The 19,549-nt window shown below is 38.5% G+C and overlaps 1 protein-coding gene across 15 annotated transcripts in view; it reads left to right on the top strand.

Annotated features, from left to right (window-relative positions):
• The window catches only part of Depdc5 (DEP domain containing 5, GATOR1 subcomplex subunit), a 120,299-nt gene that overhangs the window by 34,826 nt on the left and 65,924 nt on the right, over positions 1-19,549 (top strand). For 8 of the 15 annotated variants that reach the window (XM_063225897.1, XM_063225895.1, XM_063225893.1 and 5 more), the window contains exons 13-22: positions 2,654-2,757; positions 3,409-3,483; positions 4,797-4,931; positions 5,839-5,900; positions 6,026-6,099; positions 9,521-9,590; positions 11,865-11,901; positions 12,447-12,591; positions 15,479-15,699; positions 18,894-19,097. In XM_063225897.1, coding sequence (XP_063081967.1) covers positions 2,654-2,757; positions 3,409-3,483; positions 4,797-4,931; positions 5,839-5,900; positions 6,026-6,099; positions 9,521-9,590; positions 11,865-11,901; positions 12,447-12,591; positions 15,479-15,699; positions 18,894-19,097 — 1,127 coding nt within the window. Of the gene's footprint in view, positions 1-2,653; positions 2,758-3,408; positions 3,484-4,796; positions 4,932-5,838; positions 5,901-6,025; positions 6,100-9,520; positions 9,591-11,864; positions 11,902-12,446; positions 12,592-15,478; positions 15,700-18,893; positions 19,098-19,549 lie in introns of those variants that run through there. The other 7 variants (XM_063225906.1, XM_063225904.1, XM_063225902.1 and 4 more) reach the window with 2 other exon arrangements.

Genomic DNA, 19,549 nt, shown 5'->3' with positions numbered 1-19,549 from the left:
ATGGTTGTTTCTTTCCTAATTAAAACTCCTCCCCCAGCCAAAAAAGAAAACCAAACTGTCAAAACCTGAATTGCATAGTTAGACACTGTATCAAAAAGACCTCTAAAGCCCCCCCAGACTCAAAAAGCTCAACTTTTTATTTTAAAAACAAAAACAAAACAAAAGGGGGCTGGAGATTTAGTTCAGCGGCATAAGTGCCTGCCTTGCAAGCAGGCAGTCGTGAGTTCGATTCCTGGTACCGATAAAAACGAAAAAGACCAAAAAAAAAAAAAAAAAAAAAAGAAAAGAAAAAAAACAAAAACAAAAAAATGAGAAAGAAAAGAAGAAAAATGATACAGAATTTCAAACAAAATAATAGGAAGTTAACACTAGTTATATATTGCATATAGGGCTGGGCGTATGACTCAGTGGCACAGCACTAGTCCAGCGAGCTCAAGGTCCTTAGTTCGATTCCTAGTACCCTCCCAAAATATATATAACATTATATATACATATATATACATACATATGTATGTGTATATACACACATAGGTGTGTATTATGTATTGTTATCTTCAAAGTAGTTCATGTTACAAGATTTGGACATAAAAAATGATGAGACAATAAAACAAATCACAAGCTGTTCTTGATTAACAGAAATTAGCAGTATAGAAAAGCTAAACTTTAAAAAAAAAAAAGAAAAACTAAACTTATTTTTGGGGGTCTTTTTGTGACAGTGTCTCACTATGCAGTTCAGACTCGCCTTGAACTCACAGCAATCGTCTTGCCTCCACCTCCCAAGTGCTGGGATTACAGCTGTGAGTCACCATGGGTGGTTTAAAACTAAACTTTTAATTTGGCAATAATTTAGTTGCAGGTTGTGTAGTGTAGAGACTTCCCATATACCTTTACCTATTTTTAATCTGATTTTAACATTTCATAATCAGGTTACGTTTGTCAAAAGTAGAATATTAGCATTGGGAATTACTATTAACTAAATTCAGTGTTTTTCTGATTTCACCTGTTTTTCTTTTCTTTTTTTTTGTCTTTTTCCTTTTTATCGGTACCGGGGATCGAACTCACGACTGCTTGCTTGCAAGGCAGGCGCTTATGCCACTGAGCTAAATCCCCAGCCCCTCACCTGTTTTTCTACTTATGTCCTTTATTGTTCTAGGTTCTAATCCAGGTTACCACGTTATATTTAAACTTTCCAGACTTTTTAATTGTAAGAAAACTCAACATGCAGAAGTAAATAATATAATGTTCTTTTATATCTAACATCTGGATTGTTGTCTTTTTGCATAGTCTCTCTGTGCAGTTCAGGCTGGCCTTGTGCTCACTTTGTAGCTTAGGCTGCTCTTGAACTCTCAACAGTCCTCCTGCCTTAGCCTTCCGAGTACTCGGATTGCAGGCATGTGCCACCATGCCCAACTTTATAGTTGATATATTGCTGAATTTGTTTCATCTGTTTTTTGGCTAAATTTTAAAGTAAATTGTAGATATTATAACATCTTTATGTAAAGCTAAAAAAGGAACATTTATATATATAACCATAATATCATTTAACAAAATTAATAATTCTATAACATGACCCAGTCAATACTCAAATTTCCTTAATTATACTCCCAAATGACTGGGTGTTTGGCCTTCTCTTTTGTTTTTTTGTGTTTTGAGATAAGGCCTCATTATGTAGTGCAGTCTGGACTTGATCTCACTCTATAACCAAGGGTGGCATCGATTTCATAGCAACCCTCATGCCTCAGCTCCCAGTGCTGGGATTACAGAGGTACACCAATTCACCTGGCCATTTTTCTTTTAAAATTTAAGTCACCTTTATTATTACTTCGTGAATACATTCACATAGTTGTACTTTTTAAATGTACAGATAGTATGTTATCTGTAAACAAATTCTAATCCATCCCTTTCCCCTAATCCGTTTCCCTAATATTGGCATGTTTATTGGCTATATATTTAATTGATGTATGTGAATGCTGTTTTTAAAGTTTAATGCACACTTGGGCTGGGGATTTGGCTCAGCGGCATAAGTGCCTCCCTTGCAAGCAGGCAGTTGTGAGTTCGATCCCTGGTACCTATAAAAAGGAAAAAGACAAAAAAAAAAAAAGTTTAATGCACACTACCTAGTTAGAGTTCAAGATGATAAAATTTATGTACTCTGAACAGTATATGAAGATGTTCATGTCTGTCCAACACTGGACATTGATACACTATCTAGGCTTTTTAAAAAAAATTCTGTCTTCCTATTTTTTAATTTTTAATTTCTGTAACTATTAGACTTAGCAGAGTATCTCATTGGTAGAGCACTTGTCTTTGTTTAAGGACCTGGTCTGGATCCCTAGCACCATAAAATAATGTACACAACTGTTATTTTCATTACATTTTTTGTTAATCATTTTTAAATGTGCTTGACCTTTGTTACTTATTATTATGTGACGAATTTCCCTAACATTGGTAATCCCATAGTCTTGTTACTTGAAACCTTATAAAGAACCTGATATCTTTTTTTTCCCCCCCATCGGTACCAGGGAGCAAACTCACGACCACACACTTGCAAGGCAGACGCTTATGCTGCTGAGCTAAATCCCCAGCCCCAAGGACCTGATATCTTATATGTAATAGCTGCGCAGTGTCTGTTTTATGACAACGTTTCTTTCAGAGTGGTGGTGCAGAATGAGAGAAGAGAAGAGTGGACTTCACTCCTTGTGACCATTAAAAAGCTCTTCATCCAGTATCCAGTGTTGGTGCGACTGGAACAGGCAGGTACTGCATCCATGTAATTGAAGGTATGGCAGGGAAAGGAGGAGGGTGGAGGCTGGAGTGAGAGAAGAGGTTCATGCTTATCTACTGCTTCTGATTGGGTTTCCTTTCTCTTTTTCTCTCTCCCTCATTCCCTCCCCTTCTTCTTTCTTTCTTTTTGTTTTTTTGAGACAAAGTCTCATTATGTAGTTCAGGTTAGCCTTGAACTCACTATGTAGCCCAGGTTGGCCTCAAATTTGCAGTGATCTTCCTGCTTCAGTCTCCTCTAAGTGCTGGGATTACAAATGTGTGTCATCCTGCCTAGCTCAGGTTTCTATTTTTAGTTCAGTTGGTTTGTTCATTATGAATGCACTAAGATAATAATATACTTAACACAGGTGTGTATTTTGGGGGTTCTCTACTAGCTACTTTCTGCCTTTTTTTTTTTTTTTTTTCTTTTTGAGACAGAGTTGGGGTTTGTAGTGCAGGCTGGGTTTGAACTTGCATAGTCCAGGCTGGCCACAAGAGATCCTCCTGCTTCATCCTCCCAAGTGCCAGGATTATAGGCATGCACCACCATGCCTTGCTAATTTTTTTGTCATTGTTGCTGTGCTTTACTTTTAAGAGTTCGTCTTTTATGAGATGTTTTCCTTTCTCTTGTATCTTTTGCTTTAGAGGGCTTTCCTCAAGGAAACAATTCTACCTCAGCACAAGGAAACTACCTAGAGGCCATCAATTTGTCATTCAACGGTGAGTAGGGATGCCAGCACTGAGCTGGCATTTTCCTTACCAGATGGCAATGGACTTCTCTTTATTGATGTCCAAAGACCCAGACCTACTTGATGGTGTACCTGCCTACCTGTTCCCCAAATTTATTCAAAATGATAACTTCTGGTTTGATGGTCTTAATAACCAACGTTTAGCTCTAGGATTAATTTGGTGTTCATATGTTTCTCCTCATAAAGAGCCTGAAGGAATCTTACAATTCTTTGTTTTGCTACAAATGGATTTTATTTTTGCCCTCACCCCTCAATTGCTTCTAGGTATAATTAAAAGGAATAACAACAACAGCAACAAACTACCTCTAAAATTATAAAAATAATTCAAGTTCCTAGAGTTCAAGTATAGAAAGTTATATTAAATAAAAAGGAATCCCTTTGAGCCCTTTGTCCGTGAGTCTTCTTCTAGGAGGAACCATTGTTAACAATATGTTTGATTTCTTCTTAAGATTTATCCTTGACAATAACAAAACTACTGAATGAATTTAAACAAAAAGGGAAGTTTATTATTTAGGATGTGAGGTTTTTGTGAGGCAGCTAGGAGAGGCCTGAGTGTCTTGTTGGAGAACCTCGGTGGTTCTAAGAAAAAGTAGTACAAGTTCCTAGAGCCACATTTAGTCGTCAGCAACTCTCCCTTTGCTCTTTGTTCAGAATTGCACTTGCTAGTAGAATCTAATGGGCCCAGCTCCAGTCGTGTGTGAAGCAAGCACTGGCCAGTGGTAGAAGTGATGATGTGCTTTTACTTCACTTACGTATTTCACCTTCCTGGGCATCTGTACCTGGGGACTGGGGAATTCTAGAGCATTGTGTATTTGATTAGCAACTCTTTTTTTCATGTTTGAATGTCACTGATTTTTCCATAGTAGGAATTACAGAGGCCAGAAGTAACTTGCTAACTTTGCAAAGTCATCCCATGTTTTTGGTGGATTCTCTTAAATATGGTCTTCAGTTAATATTTGATTCTTAGAAGTTTCAGTAGACTCCTTGGTAAATGATTTAAATTTCTGACATTAAATTTGAGTATTTAAGGCTGCACAAGGCAAATGTAGGGCATTAATGAGGAAGAATGATAAATGTGATAGTGACTTAGGCCTATATTCAAGGGTTTGTTAGTATAAAACAGGAAAAATAGATGGGTATGTTGCTAGTAGAATTTAGGTGAAAGTATCTTACCTTCTGTAATCAAAATATGTACAAAATACTTTGAAAGCACAGATATGTTTATCAGTAGCTGGTTCCTGAAAAACTGTGATGTCATGATAGAGAATTTTTTTTTGTTTCAAGTGTTTGACAAGCACTACATCAACCGCAACTTTGACCGAACTGGACAGATGTCTGTGGTGATCACACCTGGGGTGGGTGTCTTTGAAGTGGACCGTTTACTTATGATCTTGACCAAGCAGCGGATGATAGATAACGGTAAAACTCCCTGGTTGATGCTCTGTCTCGGTGTGGTGATAACCTGGTTTGACCTTAGAACTCTGAGATTCACTGACTTCTTAGATTGTGAGGAACTCTACTAGGTCCTCTATGCATCAGGAAACCTGAGTATGTCAATGGAAGTTGGGTGACTGAAAGAGTTCCTTGGGTGAATCAGTTTTAAGAAATACTGGGTTATCCACAGTTAAACATGTTCCATAATTGCAGGTTTTCCTCAGTTTTTTAATATGTTGATGTAGTTTATTTATCACTAATGTGAGAATCTGGTACTCTTATGTTTCCAAGCATATTTGATGCTAGGGATCCTTTTCTTTGTATTTTTTAATTCTTTTGTCTTTTTGAGACAGGATTTCTCTGTACAGCTCAGGCTGGCCTTGAATTCACTTTGTATCTCAGACCTTGAACTCACAGCAATCCTTTTGCTTCAGCCTCCTGAGTACTGAGATTACAGGCTTGTACCACAATGCCTGGCTAGACACCCTTTTCTGAGGGAACTGTTTCAAGGGACCAGTGTACCACTAGCCCTGTTAAGTGATTTGGATTGTTTTATGTTTTACTAAGATAATAAGGTTCCCTTTACTTCTTGGCCTTGAAACTTGAATAATGGAACGTTGGTTGTGTTTTCATAAATCATGACCTTCAGGGCACTCAAAGACTAATTGTCAAACACTGAATAGTGGTACACCTGGTGGACTCGGGAGCAAGAAAGAAACAAAATGCATCTGTTTACTTCTTTGCTGCATAGGCAGCCCTAGTGAGGTTATAAATTGTAGGATGCTAAGTTGGCTTTGTCTCATGCCAAGTTAAATAATATCATTAATTGATGAGAACACTTATTTTTGCTGCTTCCCTGCCCCCAGCTCTTTTTTTTGTCTTTTCATTTTAGGAATCGGTGTGGACTTGGTGTGCATGGGAGAGCAACCATTACATGCTGTCCCGTTGTTCAAGGTAATTAGATTTTGGATTTGCTTCCTAAAGGCATGTTGGAGAATAATTAAACACAAAGTAAATTGGACCAGTTCCTCATCCCACTTTGTTTTCTAGTTTATCTGTGTTGGCTTTTTCCTTTGCAGCTACACAATCGGAATGTTCCTCGGGATTCTCGCCTGGGCGATGACTATAATATTCCTCACTGGATAAACCATAGGTGGGTGTGATTTTTGGTTAATAGTAGATAATAAAGGTTTCAAACGGCTTCCTTGAGATTTTTTCTTTGAATCTGCTAACCCTGAGTTTGATCCCCAGTAGCACAAAAAACAATGTGAAAGCTGAAATTTTAACGTTTGTTTAAAACTTCTTTACATGCAGAGCAGGATGGGTGTGGTGGCAGCACTCTGAAAGGTCTCAGGGCAGGAAAATTGCAGTTTGCAAGTTCAAGCCCAGCCTGGGCTACTAAGTCAAAAAATAGAAAACAGACTTGGGATGTAGCTCAATCCAAAGACCATGAGTTCAAACCATTTGAAAAAGGTAGAAACATAGGAATTATCCATGGTAATTAGAAAGAAACGCAAACAAACGTAAACTAGAAACCCAGATTTTGAAGGTCTTATTTCTACTACTATTTCCAAGTATTTTTCCGACTCCCACAGACCATAGCAGGCTGGCTGTGTGCTTGGCCTCCTCCCTGTATGAAAAGTCCCCCATACCTTCTCTACATGGGACACAGTCTCAGTGTCCTGTTGATTACAGCTCAGGATGACTTCTCTCATCCCTCTGCCAGTGCCATTGCATTATCCTGGTCCTCATTTAAAAAAAATAAAACAAACAAAAAAAAACTATTAATCTTATTGGTGTTTTTATTTCTAATATTTCCCTTTGTGAATACATTTGCTAGGCCAGAATTTGAAAACTTTGACCCTGTTGACATTTTGGGCCAGATCATTCTTTGTCATTAGGGGACTGTCTTTGGCATTGTAGGCTTTGAGCAGCATCCCTGGTTTCTACCCACTAGATGACTGTACCATATACCCTCACTTGTGACAACTGAGAAGATCTGCAGACATTGTTGCAGGACTCTTGAGTACCATAATCTCCCTTCCTTGTTGAGAATCAGTTATTTGACCAGTGATTTGTCCTCCTTCTCTTCTTTTCATTTTTTTGGTACCGGGGATCGAACTCACAACCTAGGGCTTGTCAGGCAGGTGTTTCTGTCGCTGAGCTAAATCCCCAGCTCTTCTTTTCTTTTCTTTTTTTGGTAATAGGGTCTTGCCGTGTAGTTTGCCTTTAATTCACCATGAAGCCCAGGCTGGCTTCAAATTTGTGGCGATCATCCTGCCTCAGCCTCCTGAGTGATAGAATAACAAGTCTGTGGCTCCACACCTGGCCTATTTGTTGTTGTTAATATGGTTTAAACCCCAGGGGCCTTGTTCTACATGCTGGGCAAGTATTCTACCCTTGATTCTATGGATTAAACCCAGGGTGTTTGCACTGGGTTACAACCCTAGCCTTTAATAAAATGCGTTAAAGCCAGGTGTGTAGCATATGCCTGTGATCCCAGTACTAGGCAGACTGAAGCAAGAGGATTGCCTCAAGTTTGAGGCTAGCCTATGATACATTGTAAGATTACGGCCAGTCTGAATTATGTAGCAAGACCCTGTCTCAAAAAAACAATCAAAATTTTTATTTTGAGATGGGGGGATCTCATTAAATCATTAAGCTGTTCATGCTAGGGTCAAACTTTTGATCTCCTTGTCTCAGCTTTTCATGTTGCTAGGATTACAAGACACCATACTACCCATCCTGCCCCCCGCTTAAATTTTATTTTGAGGCAAGATCTCACTTAGTTGCTCGGTGTGCCCTTAAATAGGTGGTCTTCTTGTTTCAGCCTCTTAAGTGGCTGGGATTATAAGCATGTACCACCATACTTGGCCTCAGTGTTTTTTTTTTTTTTTTTCTTTTCTGAGATATTATCTCACTAGGTAACCCAGGCTGGCCTCATACTTATGATTTTTCTGCTTCTGGCTCCTGAATGCTAAGTTTATAGATGTGTACCTATGTGCTTGGCCCCACCGTCTTTTTTTTTTTTTTTTTTTTTAAACAAACAAAATTTTACTGCTTTTCTCTTTCATCGCTCATGCCAACTTGGTAAAGACTAAAGTGTTTGTAGCCTCTTTTGCTACCACTGGCAAGTGTGGCAGGCAAATGTGGTACCACTGGCATGTGTGGCTCATCTCGTCCTCACTTCTGGGCCTTTCTACCTGGAGATCCTCTTCACCTGCTCTTCCCCTGTAGTTGTCTGTTTGTCCTTCAAGGTGCAGCTCCAGCATCTCTCTTGAGGGAATTTTCCTGTACTGCGTCTGATAGGTGCTTTCTCTTCAGTACTTCCAGAGCATTCTGTCCTCTGTTTCTCTTAGGCTGTGATTTGTGAAGGGTAGACCACTTAGCTCATGCCTCAAGCTCAGTCAATTTTAGTTTCTATTTACTTGCAGTTCTATACAAGAGACCAACTTGAAAACTCATCACAAATGTTGATTTTGACATTCTAGTGTCTGTAGTATAGGCTGTCTGCCCATTAGTATAGTGATTACTGCTAGTTCCCTGTAGTTACTCATAGGTGAAAAGCCAGGAAATGAGCAAAGAGTAGTTGTTTGGCCAGCTTTGTAAGATGATGTGGTCACATTATAATGATGCTGTTCTGAGTATGTCCCTGCCTTGTCAGTGAAATACTGTCTGTGACCATACCAGATCATGGTTTTCTTTTTCAGATCTGTGAGTAGTCATATTTTTTATTAATACATTTTAGGAATACATAATGATCACATTCAGCAGAGGGAATTTGTATCTATACATGACATATCTTAATGTTTTTGCTTGTGGTTAGAGATTTGATAGAAAGTGGGGATTGGATTAATATTCTAAACCTCATTTACAAGTTAATGATAAATAAAAGAGAATATAGTGAGATGTACATGGAATAGAAAAGGTACAGAGTCTTCATTTACTCATTCATTTTACCTACCCTTCATGAGGTAGATCTCCAGTTTTCTTGTGTGCCTGGAATTGGGATTTAATGGTTTCAATCATCTTTTTTTTTTTTTGTTTTTTTGAGACAGGGTCTTACTATGCAGTTCAGGCCAGCCTTGAACTAACTTTATAGCCCAGGATGGCCTCAAACTCGCAATTATTCTCCTGCCTCAGCCTCCTGAGTGCTGAGATTACAGGCGTGAGCCACTATGCTCTGCTAGCCATCTTTTCTTGAATACTAACCTTTTGCTTTTCTTGTCTGTATCATTCTTTCTTACTAAGTGATGATCAGTCATTGAGTTCAGCATCATGCTGGGTTATCAAGGTGAAAAGCATCATGATATAAATAGATTCAGTCACTGCCACAAGGAAGAGCTAGTGATCCAGTTAAGGACTAGGACTAGCATGCACAGAATAATTCACAAGAGAAAGAGTAGAACAATAGTTAAAAACGTTATTAATATTCTGTAGTAATTATAAAAGAAGTTATAATTAGGAAGATCAGTGAACACAAAGACATTCACAGGAAAGCTGATCCATATTTGGGAGTAAAACTGTGTCTTGAAGTTTAGATTAATAACCCTATTTATTTATCCTTTTTACAGTTTCTACACATCTAAAAGCCAGCTCTTTTGTAACAGTTTTACTCCACGAATAAAACTGGCAGGAAGGAAGGTAAGTTTTAACAGCTCACAGAACCTTCAGGGGCTGCCACACACTGGTGTGCTTTATTATGACTCTGGGGTACCCTTACTCCCCACAGGATCATAAACAGAGTTTAAGAAATTTGTCATAGACCTTTGCAATTTGTAAAGTAGTTAAACATTTAACAGGGCAAGGACTGGGTGTGTAGCTCCATGGAGAGTGCTTGCCTAGCATGCACAAGACCCTGAGTTCAATCCCTAGCACCACAGAAGTAAAGCAATGCAAACCCCAGACTACAAGAAATATCTACTCCTGTAATCTCAGCACTTGGGAGGCTGAGGCAGGAGGATTGTGAGTTTGAGGTCAACCTAGACTACATAACAAGATCTTGTCTCAAAAAAAAGAGGAGATGGACAAATAATTCATTTTATTATGTGTCTTCAGATACTAACACCACTCATCAGTGGTGACAAAGACAATGATACAGATGAAAATTGTAGCAAAGAGGAAATTAATAAAAAAGTTACAGTAGGAAAGAAATACAGATTCTGACAAGAGTGAGGATTCTTTTTTTGTGCTTACCCAATAGATTTAAAATGCATAAATAATTATGACATGTACTGGAAGAAGCATGTTGAGTTTTATACCTGAGAACCTGTTCGATGTAAGATACATTTGCAAAGTAGTTCAGCACTGTGTATCAAGAGCAATGTAAAGGTTTGCATTATTTCGCCAGATAATTTCAGTTTTGGGGATGTAGAATAAGGAAATAATTGAACATATTGTGTGCAAATAGATCCTGGTCTAACAGTGAGAAGTTAAAAAGCATTGACTGCACAAATCATGAAATACTCAATTGATGGAATATATTTGCAACTAATAAAAATGCCATTTTAAGAATCCAAAAAAGTATGTTTGATACAGTGTGAGAAAAACAGACTGTTGTATTGTAGACCCTACTCCAGAGTGCTCTTACTCATCTTCCTGTTTGTGCTAGAGCTGACTTTGCTGAGGCTTGTCCTATTAGTTTCCTCCTTTCCTCCCTTCCCTTCCTTTCTCCTTTCCTTTCCTCTCCTCTCCTGCCTTCCCATCTCCTCCCTTTCTTTTTTCTTTTATTCTGCCTCCCTCTCCTTCTCTCCTCTTTTTTCCTTCCCTCTTCTTTCCCCTTTTTTCTTACCCTTTCTTTTTCTCACCCTTTCCTCTTCCCTTTCTTCACTCCCTCCCCTTCTTCCTGTTTCACCTCTGCTCTTTGTTTTGTTTTTTTATTTTGAGACAAGATCTTGTTATGTAACCTGGATTGGCCTGGACCGCTCAGTGATCTTCATGTCTCAGCTTCCTGAGTGCTGGGATTATAGGCTTGTGCTGCCATGCCGACTCTCCTCTGCTTTAATGTTGCTCCTCTAATGAAAGTATTAATTTGGAGGGATATGAGAACCCCTAAACTGGGCCATCTCAAGTCATAAAATGCTGAAAGATGGGATTCTGCCCAGACAGAGTCTTCTGTCTTGTAAGATTTTATACCTTCACATAACCATTGTTAAGCAAAGTGGAACATGGAGGAACTTCTCTGCAATTTGATAATTTTGAAAGTAAAAATAGGGGCTGGGGATTTAGCTCAGTGGCATAAGTGCCTGCCTTGCAAGCAGGTGGTCATGAGTTCGATCCCCAGTACTGATAAAAATGAAAAAGACAAAAAAAAAAAAAGAAAGTAAAAATAATTATTGTTATGGGAGGTTTGAGAGTCCTATAAAATGTTTGCTGAGAAAAAAATTTGAAGTGATACCTCTATCAATTTTTTTCCTCCGTCTTTGTACTTCATTTCAGCAAATTGGGTGACTTACAGTGTGCACATCTCTAGTAGGTAGAAGCAAAAGAGTGATAGTGCTATGGAGTAGGAAGGATGTAGGGTTTGGGTCAAGTGAACCTAGCCATGGTAGAACACACACAGTTGTAGGTTGACCAAGAGTCTAAAAGTCTGGTCTTGGATTTTAATTCTGCCACCTGCTAATTATGGCTTTGGACAAGTCCTCTATTCTCTGTAGAGCAGAATGTCTTGTCCTGTGAAATGGAATTCATGCCCCTACTGGATAGGGCTGTGAGAATTAAGTGAGATGCGAAGCAGAAGAGAAGGACCTAGCAGGCTGGGACACTGTAGTCGGCAGGTATCAGGTACTTTCGCCTGACTTTTCATCAGCTACAGGGGGAGTTATGGTCTATGCCTCGGGGAGCAGTTGTGTATATATTAGACTTTGTGATGAGTTCTGTCAAACTAGAGAATGATTAAATATCTATTTGGTTTTATAGCCTGCCTCTGAGAAAGCAAAAAATGGCCGTGATACATGTGAGTATCTTTTGAGATCTTTTATTACTTAAAAAAGAATCAACTGAGCCATGACAACAAAATTATGTAGGGTCACTTAAAAAGATTCACAGAAAAGCCAGGATACCTGAGTACCCTCTTGTCATCTGCAGACGGCCCCTTAATTACCTTGTATTTTTGTCTTGTTAACTACTGGATGTGCCTTACCCTCCTGTTTTTCTTGTTTTTTGTTTCTTCTGTGGGTCAATTGTAGAGATTAGGTAGAAAGTTTTAAAGCACTATACTTAAAAAGGTATTTTTTAAGATGAACCACAGAAGAGTGAATTTTACCAACCCTTGGCTTTATGTAGTGCTATACTGTTTCTGTGTTACTTGGACATGTAATTAATTTAATCTCAACAACCTAATGAGTAGCTTCTCATTCCGGTTTTTACTGATAGATGATTACCTGTTCTTTGCAGATGTTGAAGAACCTCTGCCTACACCTATTTAAAATGAATTTGAATGACAATTTTTTTTTTTTTTTTTGGTACTGAATGACAATTTGTAATGTTTGTGTATTTCAGCTCTTGGGACTCCGAAAGAATCTGAGAATGCCCTTCCCATCCAAGTAGATTATGATGCTTATGATGCTCAAGTATTCAGGCTTCCCGGCCCATCTCGGGCTCAACGCCTCGCTACCTGCAGGTTTTCTGCCAGATTCACTTGGGGGTGCATATAAAAATCATTTAGGAAACCTGAAATTCAGTAGGGACCTTTATGAGATCAACCTTGAAAATGTTTTAAATTGGCCAGTTGGCCAAAAGGAGGCCATGCCATCAGAGATTCTGTTTTTAGACTCTTTGATCTATTTTATTTGCCATAAAATATTCTTTCAACATAATACAAAGGTTGGTAAGCTTTTTCTAGCCATGAGAGGCAATTTGTAAATTCCAGCGTTTTCCTCTTGCTGAGCTAGCACTAATACAGATTTTTAGACCCAGAGTTTCTTTTAGGTTTGTTATTCCTAAAGGGCAAGAACTTACATTTCTTTAAAGTTCTTGCCTTTAAAATTTACTTCGTGGTATTTTGGTCATTTTGTAGTTGCTGATTATAATAGAGGGAGATCTGTCTACCAACGTATTCATTTCTGGATCTTGTATGACAAAACTGTCTATCCCAAATTAGAAAATATTTTACATTTTCTTCAAATACTTGATAATCTTGGATTTTATGCTTAGGCCTTTCCTCTGTCTCTCTCCTCCAACTTCACAGTTTTGGGAAATGAACCCAAGGTTTTCTACCACTGAGCTACAACCCTTTAAAAAAATTTTTTTTTTCTAGTACTGGGGATCGAACTCACAACCCGAGATTGCCAGGCAGGCGCTTACACCGCTGAGCTAAATCCCTGGCCCTCCTTTTAAAAATTTTGAGACAAGATCTTGCTTAAGTTGTCTAGACTTGTCTCAAACTTTTGATCTTCATACCTCAGCCTTCTTTTTTTTTTTTTTTGTCTTTTTCATTGTTATCGCTACCAGGGATCGAACTCACGACTGCCTGCTTGCAAGGCAGGGCCTTTTAAGTAGCTGAGATTATAGGTGTTCATCACCATGCCCAGCTATTGCTCAATTCTTTATGTACAGGTGTTTTTTTGTACATGAAGATTAAATGTGTGAAAAGAATGTGTGTGAAATACAAGTCTAGCTTATTTTTTCCCAGTTGATCAAATAGCATGAGCCCATTTTCTAGATTTCTTAAACCTTTAAAGCATAATTGATTGGAATGTTGTTTCTCTTGATTTGGTGACAATGACCTAATGGTGGCCACATAATTATTTCTGTCCTGTTCCCTTATCCCATCCCTAGCATCTGATCCTGAGATTCTTTAGATCTCAGAATAAGTGCTGGTAGCAGCTGTCCTAGAGGAGGAAGCTGCTTAGGGTCTTAATGCTAATTAGATGCTTTTCTTCTGAATTTCTGTTTTTATTTTTTGTTTAAAATGGGGTCTTGTTACTGGTATGTTGCCCATGCTGGCCTTGAAGTCCTGGATTTAAGCAATCCTCCTGCCATACCCTCCTGAATAGCTGGGTCTGTATGCTCATATCGCTATTGTACAGACCATGCATGGTAATTGGTGCACTGTTCATTGCATATGGCTCAGCATGTATTGTTACTCAGATACTTCCTGTTGAGGTGATGAGCCTATAGTCTACTCTTGGGACTTAATACAAAACCCTTGTAGGAGAAAAACAGCTCCGGTGCCAGAAGGGAAGCCCTATTGGTAGGCTGATGGTAGATTGACGCTGTCATTCTGAACACCCCCTCCCCATTAAGCTTTTCTCCTTTTGATCCTTCTTGAGATTTTTTCCTTAGGGATTTTTATGTTTTAGTAAGAGTACATTACTCTTCAGAATTTTATTAAGGAAAGAAAATTTTATTAAGGAAATGCTCATACATGTTCAAATAGAGGGAAAAATATGGTAAATAGTTATCAATATGTTGCCAATTTTTTCCCTACGTTTTAAATTTTTGAGAAAGTATTTACAAACAAATCCCACGTATTCTCCTCCCCCACATACCCAAACTTGCTGCAGTGATTTTTTTCTCTCTTTTTTTTAATGGTACATTCTAGATATACATAATGATAACATTCATTATAGAGAATTTGTACTTGTACGTGATGTATCTTGCTGCTGCTTTTATTCCCATTCTCCTCCTTTCCACCCCTCATCCTCTCCTTATTTACAAAAGCTTTGTTTCCAATTTTTTCCTTCTATTCTCTTGGAGTGATCATTGTTAACAAGAGTGTTTTGAGCCAGGCACCTACTTGTAATCCTGTTCTTTGAGAGGTTGAGGCAGAAAGATCAAAATTTTGAGGCTAACCTGGGATGGGCAACTTAGTGAGACCCTGTCTCAAAATAAAAAAAGGGATGGAGATACAACTCAATGGCAGGGTGTCTCTAGGTTCAATCCCTAGTACTGGGACTAGGGCAGCAGCACAAGCAAGATGAACGTAGAGAAAACAAAGAAGGAGAAGGAAAGGGAGGGGGATGAAGAGGAGGAAGAATTTTTTTAAAAAGGTATCTTCATAGTACCATTTTTACTAGTAACAAAATTTCAGTCCATATTCTGATTTTCCAATTGTCTTAGGAATGTTTTTGGATTTGATTTGTTTGAATTGGAATCTAAACTAGATTTACACATTGCACTTAGTTATCTTTTTTTTTTTGATGACTGGAATATTGTTTTTTTAATATTTAATTTTTCCTCCATTGTTTGATTTTCCTATAAATTGGCAGTTGTTTTTTTGAAGTTTGATTAGATTTAGATTCAGTTTGAGGGCCAAGAAAACTTCTCAGGTGATGCTGTGCACTTTCTTATGCATCACATTTTTAGTAATGTGAGATTGACTGGTAGAGCCAGACTACTTGAGAACTCACAGACATATCTCCTCATCTCACCCTGCTAAGGCAACTTATCTCTTGTGTTTTCTGACTTCATAGATCACAATGGAGTTTTTGTTGTTTCCTAAGTAGCTTGAGATAGTGATGGTTTTGAAGGTTTACCTAAAGGTGGACCAGAAACCCTCACTTGTTGCTAACTTGTCTCACATCTGGCAGATCTGTGCGAGAGAGGGAGAATCATAACCGCAAAAGTGCCAGTTCCTGTGATGTCTCATCCAGCCCTTCCCTGCCAAGCCGTGTGCTCCCCAGCGAAGAAGTGAGGAGCCAGGCTTCTGATGACAGCTCCCTGGGCAAAAGCGCTAATATCCTGATGATCCCACACCCCCACTTGCACCAGTATGAAGTCAGCAGCTCCTTGGGCTACACCAGTACTCGAGGTCAGTGCCGGGGCACAGACAGATCTGAGCAAAGCTAAGGACAACTTCTTTTCTATAAGCAGGAATAGAAGTGGCAGGGACTGATCAGGGTGGAGCATGGATTCCAAATCTTAATTGTTCCATGGCAGTGAAAGTGACACAAATCATATTAGATGTTAGGTATGTATGTATTATACTATTTTTGCCCATACCCTTTCTTACCCTATCATTATAGTTGTATAATTTTTTGTGTTAATATGGAGCTCTTTGTAGGCCCTGGGGTTTGCTTATCTCCTTAACGTTTCCATTTGTGCCATAGTTAAAATAGTTATCCTTCCTTAAAATAGTCGTCCTTCCATAGCTATGGTTTCTGTATCCACAGACTCAACCAACTGTGGCATGAAAATATTCAAGAAGGTTGGGTCTGTACCTTACATGTACAGACTTTTTTCTTGTCATTCTCTAAACAATTCAATATAACAACTATTTACATAGTTTTGGATATTATAAATAATCCAAAGATGATTTAAAGTATATGTGTTTGCTACATGCAAATATCATAGCATTCCATGTAAAGGAATTTGGTATTCATAGGGATTCCTGGAACCAGGTATCAAGGAATGGCCATATTCTATTTTATTCTTAGTTAACTTCTTCTCAATCTAATCTGATGTGTACTAAGGAACCAGGTTCTGCTCCTCCTTGCATCTTATCTTACCCATACAGTAGCAACTGCAACTAGTTTATAGGCACCTCTTCTTAAAATTTTTTAAAATTTTGAAACAAATTCATGAAAAAGTACAAAAGTATATACAGGGAGGTCTCGTGTGCCCTTTACTCATTTTCCTCAGTGACAATACCTTTTTTTTTGGTACCTGGAATCAAATGGACGACCTCACGCTTGCCAGGCAGGTGCTTATGCTGCTGAGCTAAATCCTCAGCCCAGTGATACCTTGTATGACTATAGTACAGTATCAAGACAAGAAATGGACATTGCTACAATCTATAGGGTTTTCAATTTCATCAGTTTTACATGTACTCATCTTTGTATTCCAGTGTAATTTTATCTCATAAAGATTCATGTTGCCACCACTACAGTTAAGATATGGATCAACTGCATCATGTTCCTGGCTGCCTTATGCTTTCCTTTTGTAACTACACCCTCCTACTAATCATTCTCCACAGTTTAATTACTTAATGTTGTACAGATGCACCAGGCAGAATGGTCCGTGACTGTAATCTCAGCACTTGGGAGGCTGAGAGCAGGAGGATCATAAATTTAAGCCAATTTGGGTAATTTAGCAATACCCTGTCTCAAAATAAAAAATTAAAAGAGGATGGGGACTGATGGGATAGAGATCAATGGAAAGGCTGTGAATTCAGTTCCCAGTAACACACACGCACACACACGCACACGCACACGCACGCACACACGCACACGCACGCACACACGCACAAACACAAAGAATGTTATATGAATGTTGCATTATCTATCTATGATAGGAAGTGATCAAGCTGCCTGCTGTGTATGTGAGTGTGTGTGTGTTTGTGTTATCAATATGTTTTCCTACTAAATGAAAAGGAAATTTCAAAAGAGATAGGAAAGATAATTATATAACTTATATAACTTATGTAGGCTATCTCACATCAATTTAAATTTTATATTCAAAGGAATTTTAATAGATTTGAAAATTTCTGTGTGACCTTTGTCCTTCTTGAAAATACGTTTCGTTTAAATCACTCACATTTTGCTGAAAATATTCCTAGAAGGATCCATAACAAAGGGTTAATTAAATGTTAAAAATCTTAGTCTAAAAGTCAAATCTCTGAGGACGTCAGGTTTCTTTTTATTCCAAATAGCTTTGAAACACTTCCGTTTTTGTTTTTTAAAATTATTTGAATAGTAGCATAATTTCAATGTCCTTTACTTATATCTAAGAGCTTATTGGAAAATCCAAAAATAATATACTGGATTATTGTATGTGCACAGTTTGTGAGCCCTTAATTTTCTATTTCTCTGTTATACTTAAATTACATACTTATCTTTTTGTTAATTGAATTTTCTTCTTTTTGGAGGGTGGGTACTGGGGATTGAACCCAGGGACACTGAACTACATCCCCTGCCCCAGGCCATTATTATTATTGTTACCTTTTTTTTTTTTTCTTTTTGAGACAGAGTTTTGCTATGCAGCTCAGGCTGATATTGAACTCACTTTGTAGCCCAGGTTAGCCTTGAACTTGCCTGCCTCAGCCTCCCAAGTGCTTGGATTATAGGTATGCACCACCACATCCGGAGTCATTATCATCATTGTTTAAACAGGGTCTCCCTAATTCTTTTTTATTTGGTAAATCAGAGCATCACTTCATTAATTTACTGTCAAAAAGCTTCATGGATCTTTAAATGTTATTTTCTTGAAAATCAGCTTGAGGGTTATAGATTTCAGCTCATGCAACTTATGTGGGATTCTGTGTCTATCACCTTAATAGCCTATCAAATAGGACAGGTTGAGTCTAAATATTACAATATCTTCTTTGTCTGGTTGAGGCTGGATGTATTCTATTATTTATTCTTTTTTGCCAAGATTTTGTTTGTTTAGTTTAGAAAGTCTTGCTGTATATTACAGGCTGGTGTTGAACTTATGATCTTCCTCCTCAGCCTCCTACATACTGGGATAACAAACATGAGCCATCATATATCTACCTCCTGAAAAAAAATTTTTTTTTTTTTTGCTTAATATAATAACATTTGACTGCTTAAACATGAAGCAATGAGAGAAGATACTGATCCTCTCAGACATTCAGAGATGGAGGTTCTTTTTATCCCATGTTGCCATAGTCTTCAACACTCGTCTCCAAAGTTGTCATGGAAGAAGAAAAGAGAATGGAGATCATGGTGGGGATATCTGCAGGTTGGACCTGAAATTGTAGCGTTTCACTTCCACTCATGTTCTATTGACTAATTCATTTGGCTTCAGTGCGAAGGTGTACAGAATTCTAGTCTCATTGTGTCCAAAGGGGAAAATCAGCTGGGTTTGGTGGAAGTAAACGAACATGTTTTGTTTCTTTATTGATTAACGTTTATTCCTTTCTTTCATTCTTTGGTATTTATTGTGCACAAGATTCTCGTTGGCCTTGAACTGTCAATCCGCCTAATGCTGGTTTCATTGTGGCTTTTGTGTTCCGTTTTTGTTCCTCAACACTGTGACTGATGGCAGATGTTCTGGAGAATATGATGGAGCCACCCCAGCGAGACTCCAGTGCACCAGGAAGGTTTCATATAGGCAGCGCAGAGTCCATGCTACATGTTCGACCTGGTGGATACACGCCTCAGCGTGCGCTAATTAACCCCTTCGCCCCCTCACGCATGCCCATGAAGCTGACATCCAACAGACGGCGATGGATGCACACTTTTCCTGTGGGTAAGTTGGCTTCCAGGAGAGAGCCTTGGACTATGAATGCCCAGCCCTGGTCCTCGGAGCTAATAACCATATGTTCTTGGTTGAGGGCCTCAATCTCTCTGAGCTTCTGTGGTTCCATCAGTGTAATCATGCCCGTTTTGCTTATTTTGGTGGTTCTCAGAATTCTTGAAAACATACTTGGGCGTAGGCTTTATAACTGTCATGCTATATTTATTTAAGAGGTTCTTTGTTTTACCGGAAAGGAAATATGCCTTATTACCTACCTTCATTCCTAAGATTTAATGTCTCTCATTCTCATTCATTTCTGTTTATTTGTTTTGTTTTGTTTGTTTATGTTTCGAGACAGGGTCTTGCTATGTGGTTCAAATTGGCCTTGAACTCACTATGTAGCCCAGACTGGCCTCAGACTCATGATGATCCTCTTGTCTCAGCCTCCCAAATACCAGGATTAT

Source organism: Cavia porcellus, unplaced genomic scaffold, assembly GCF_034190915.1.
Source record: "Cavia porcellus strain 051 isolate PalLab524CR breed Dunkin Hartley unplaced genomic scaffold, mCavPor4.1 scaffold_16, whole genome shotgun sequence".
In the NCBI taxonomy this organism is placed as follows: Eukaryota; Metazoa; Chordata; class Mammalia; order Rodentia; family Caviidae; genus Cavia; species Cavia porcellus.
Note: the sequence above shows the minus strand (reverse complement) of the source record. Positions and strands in the feature narration are given on the sequence as shown.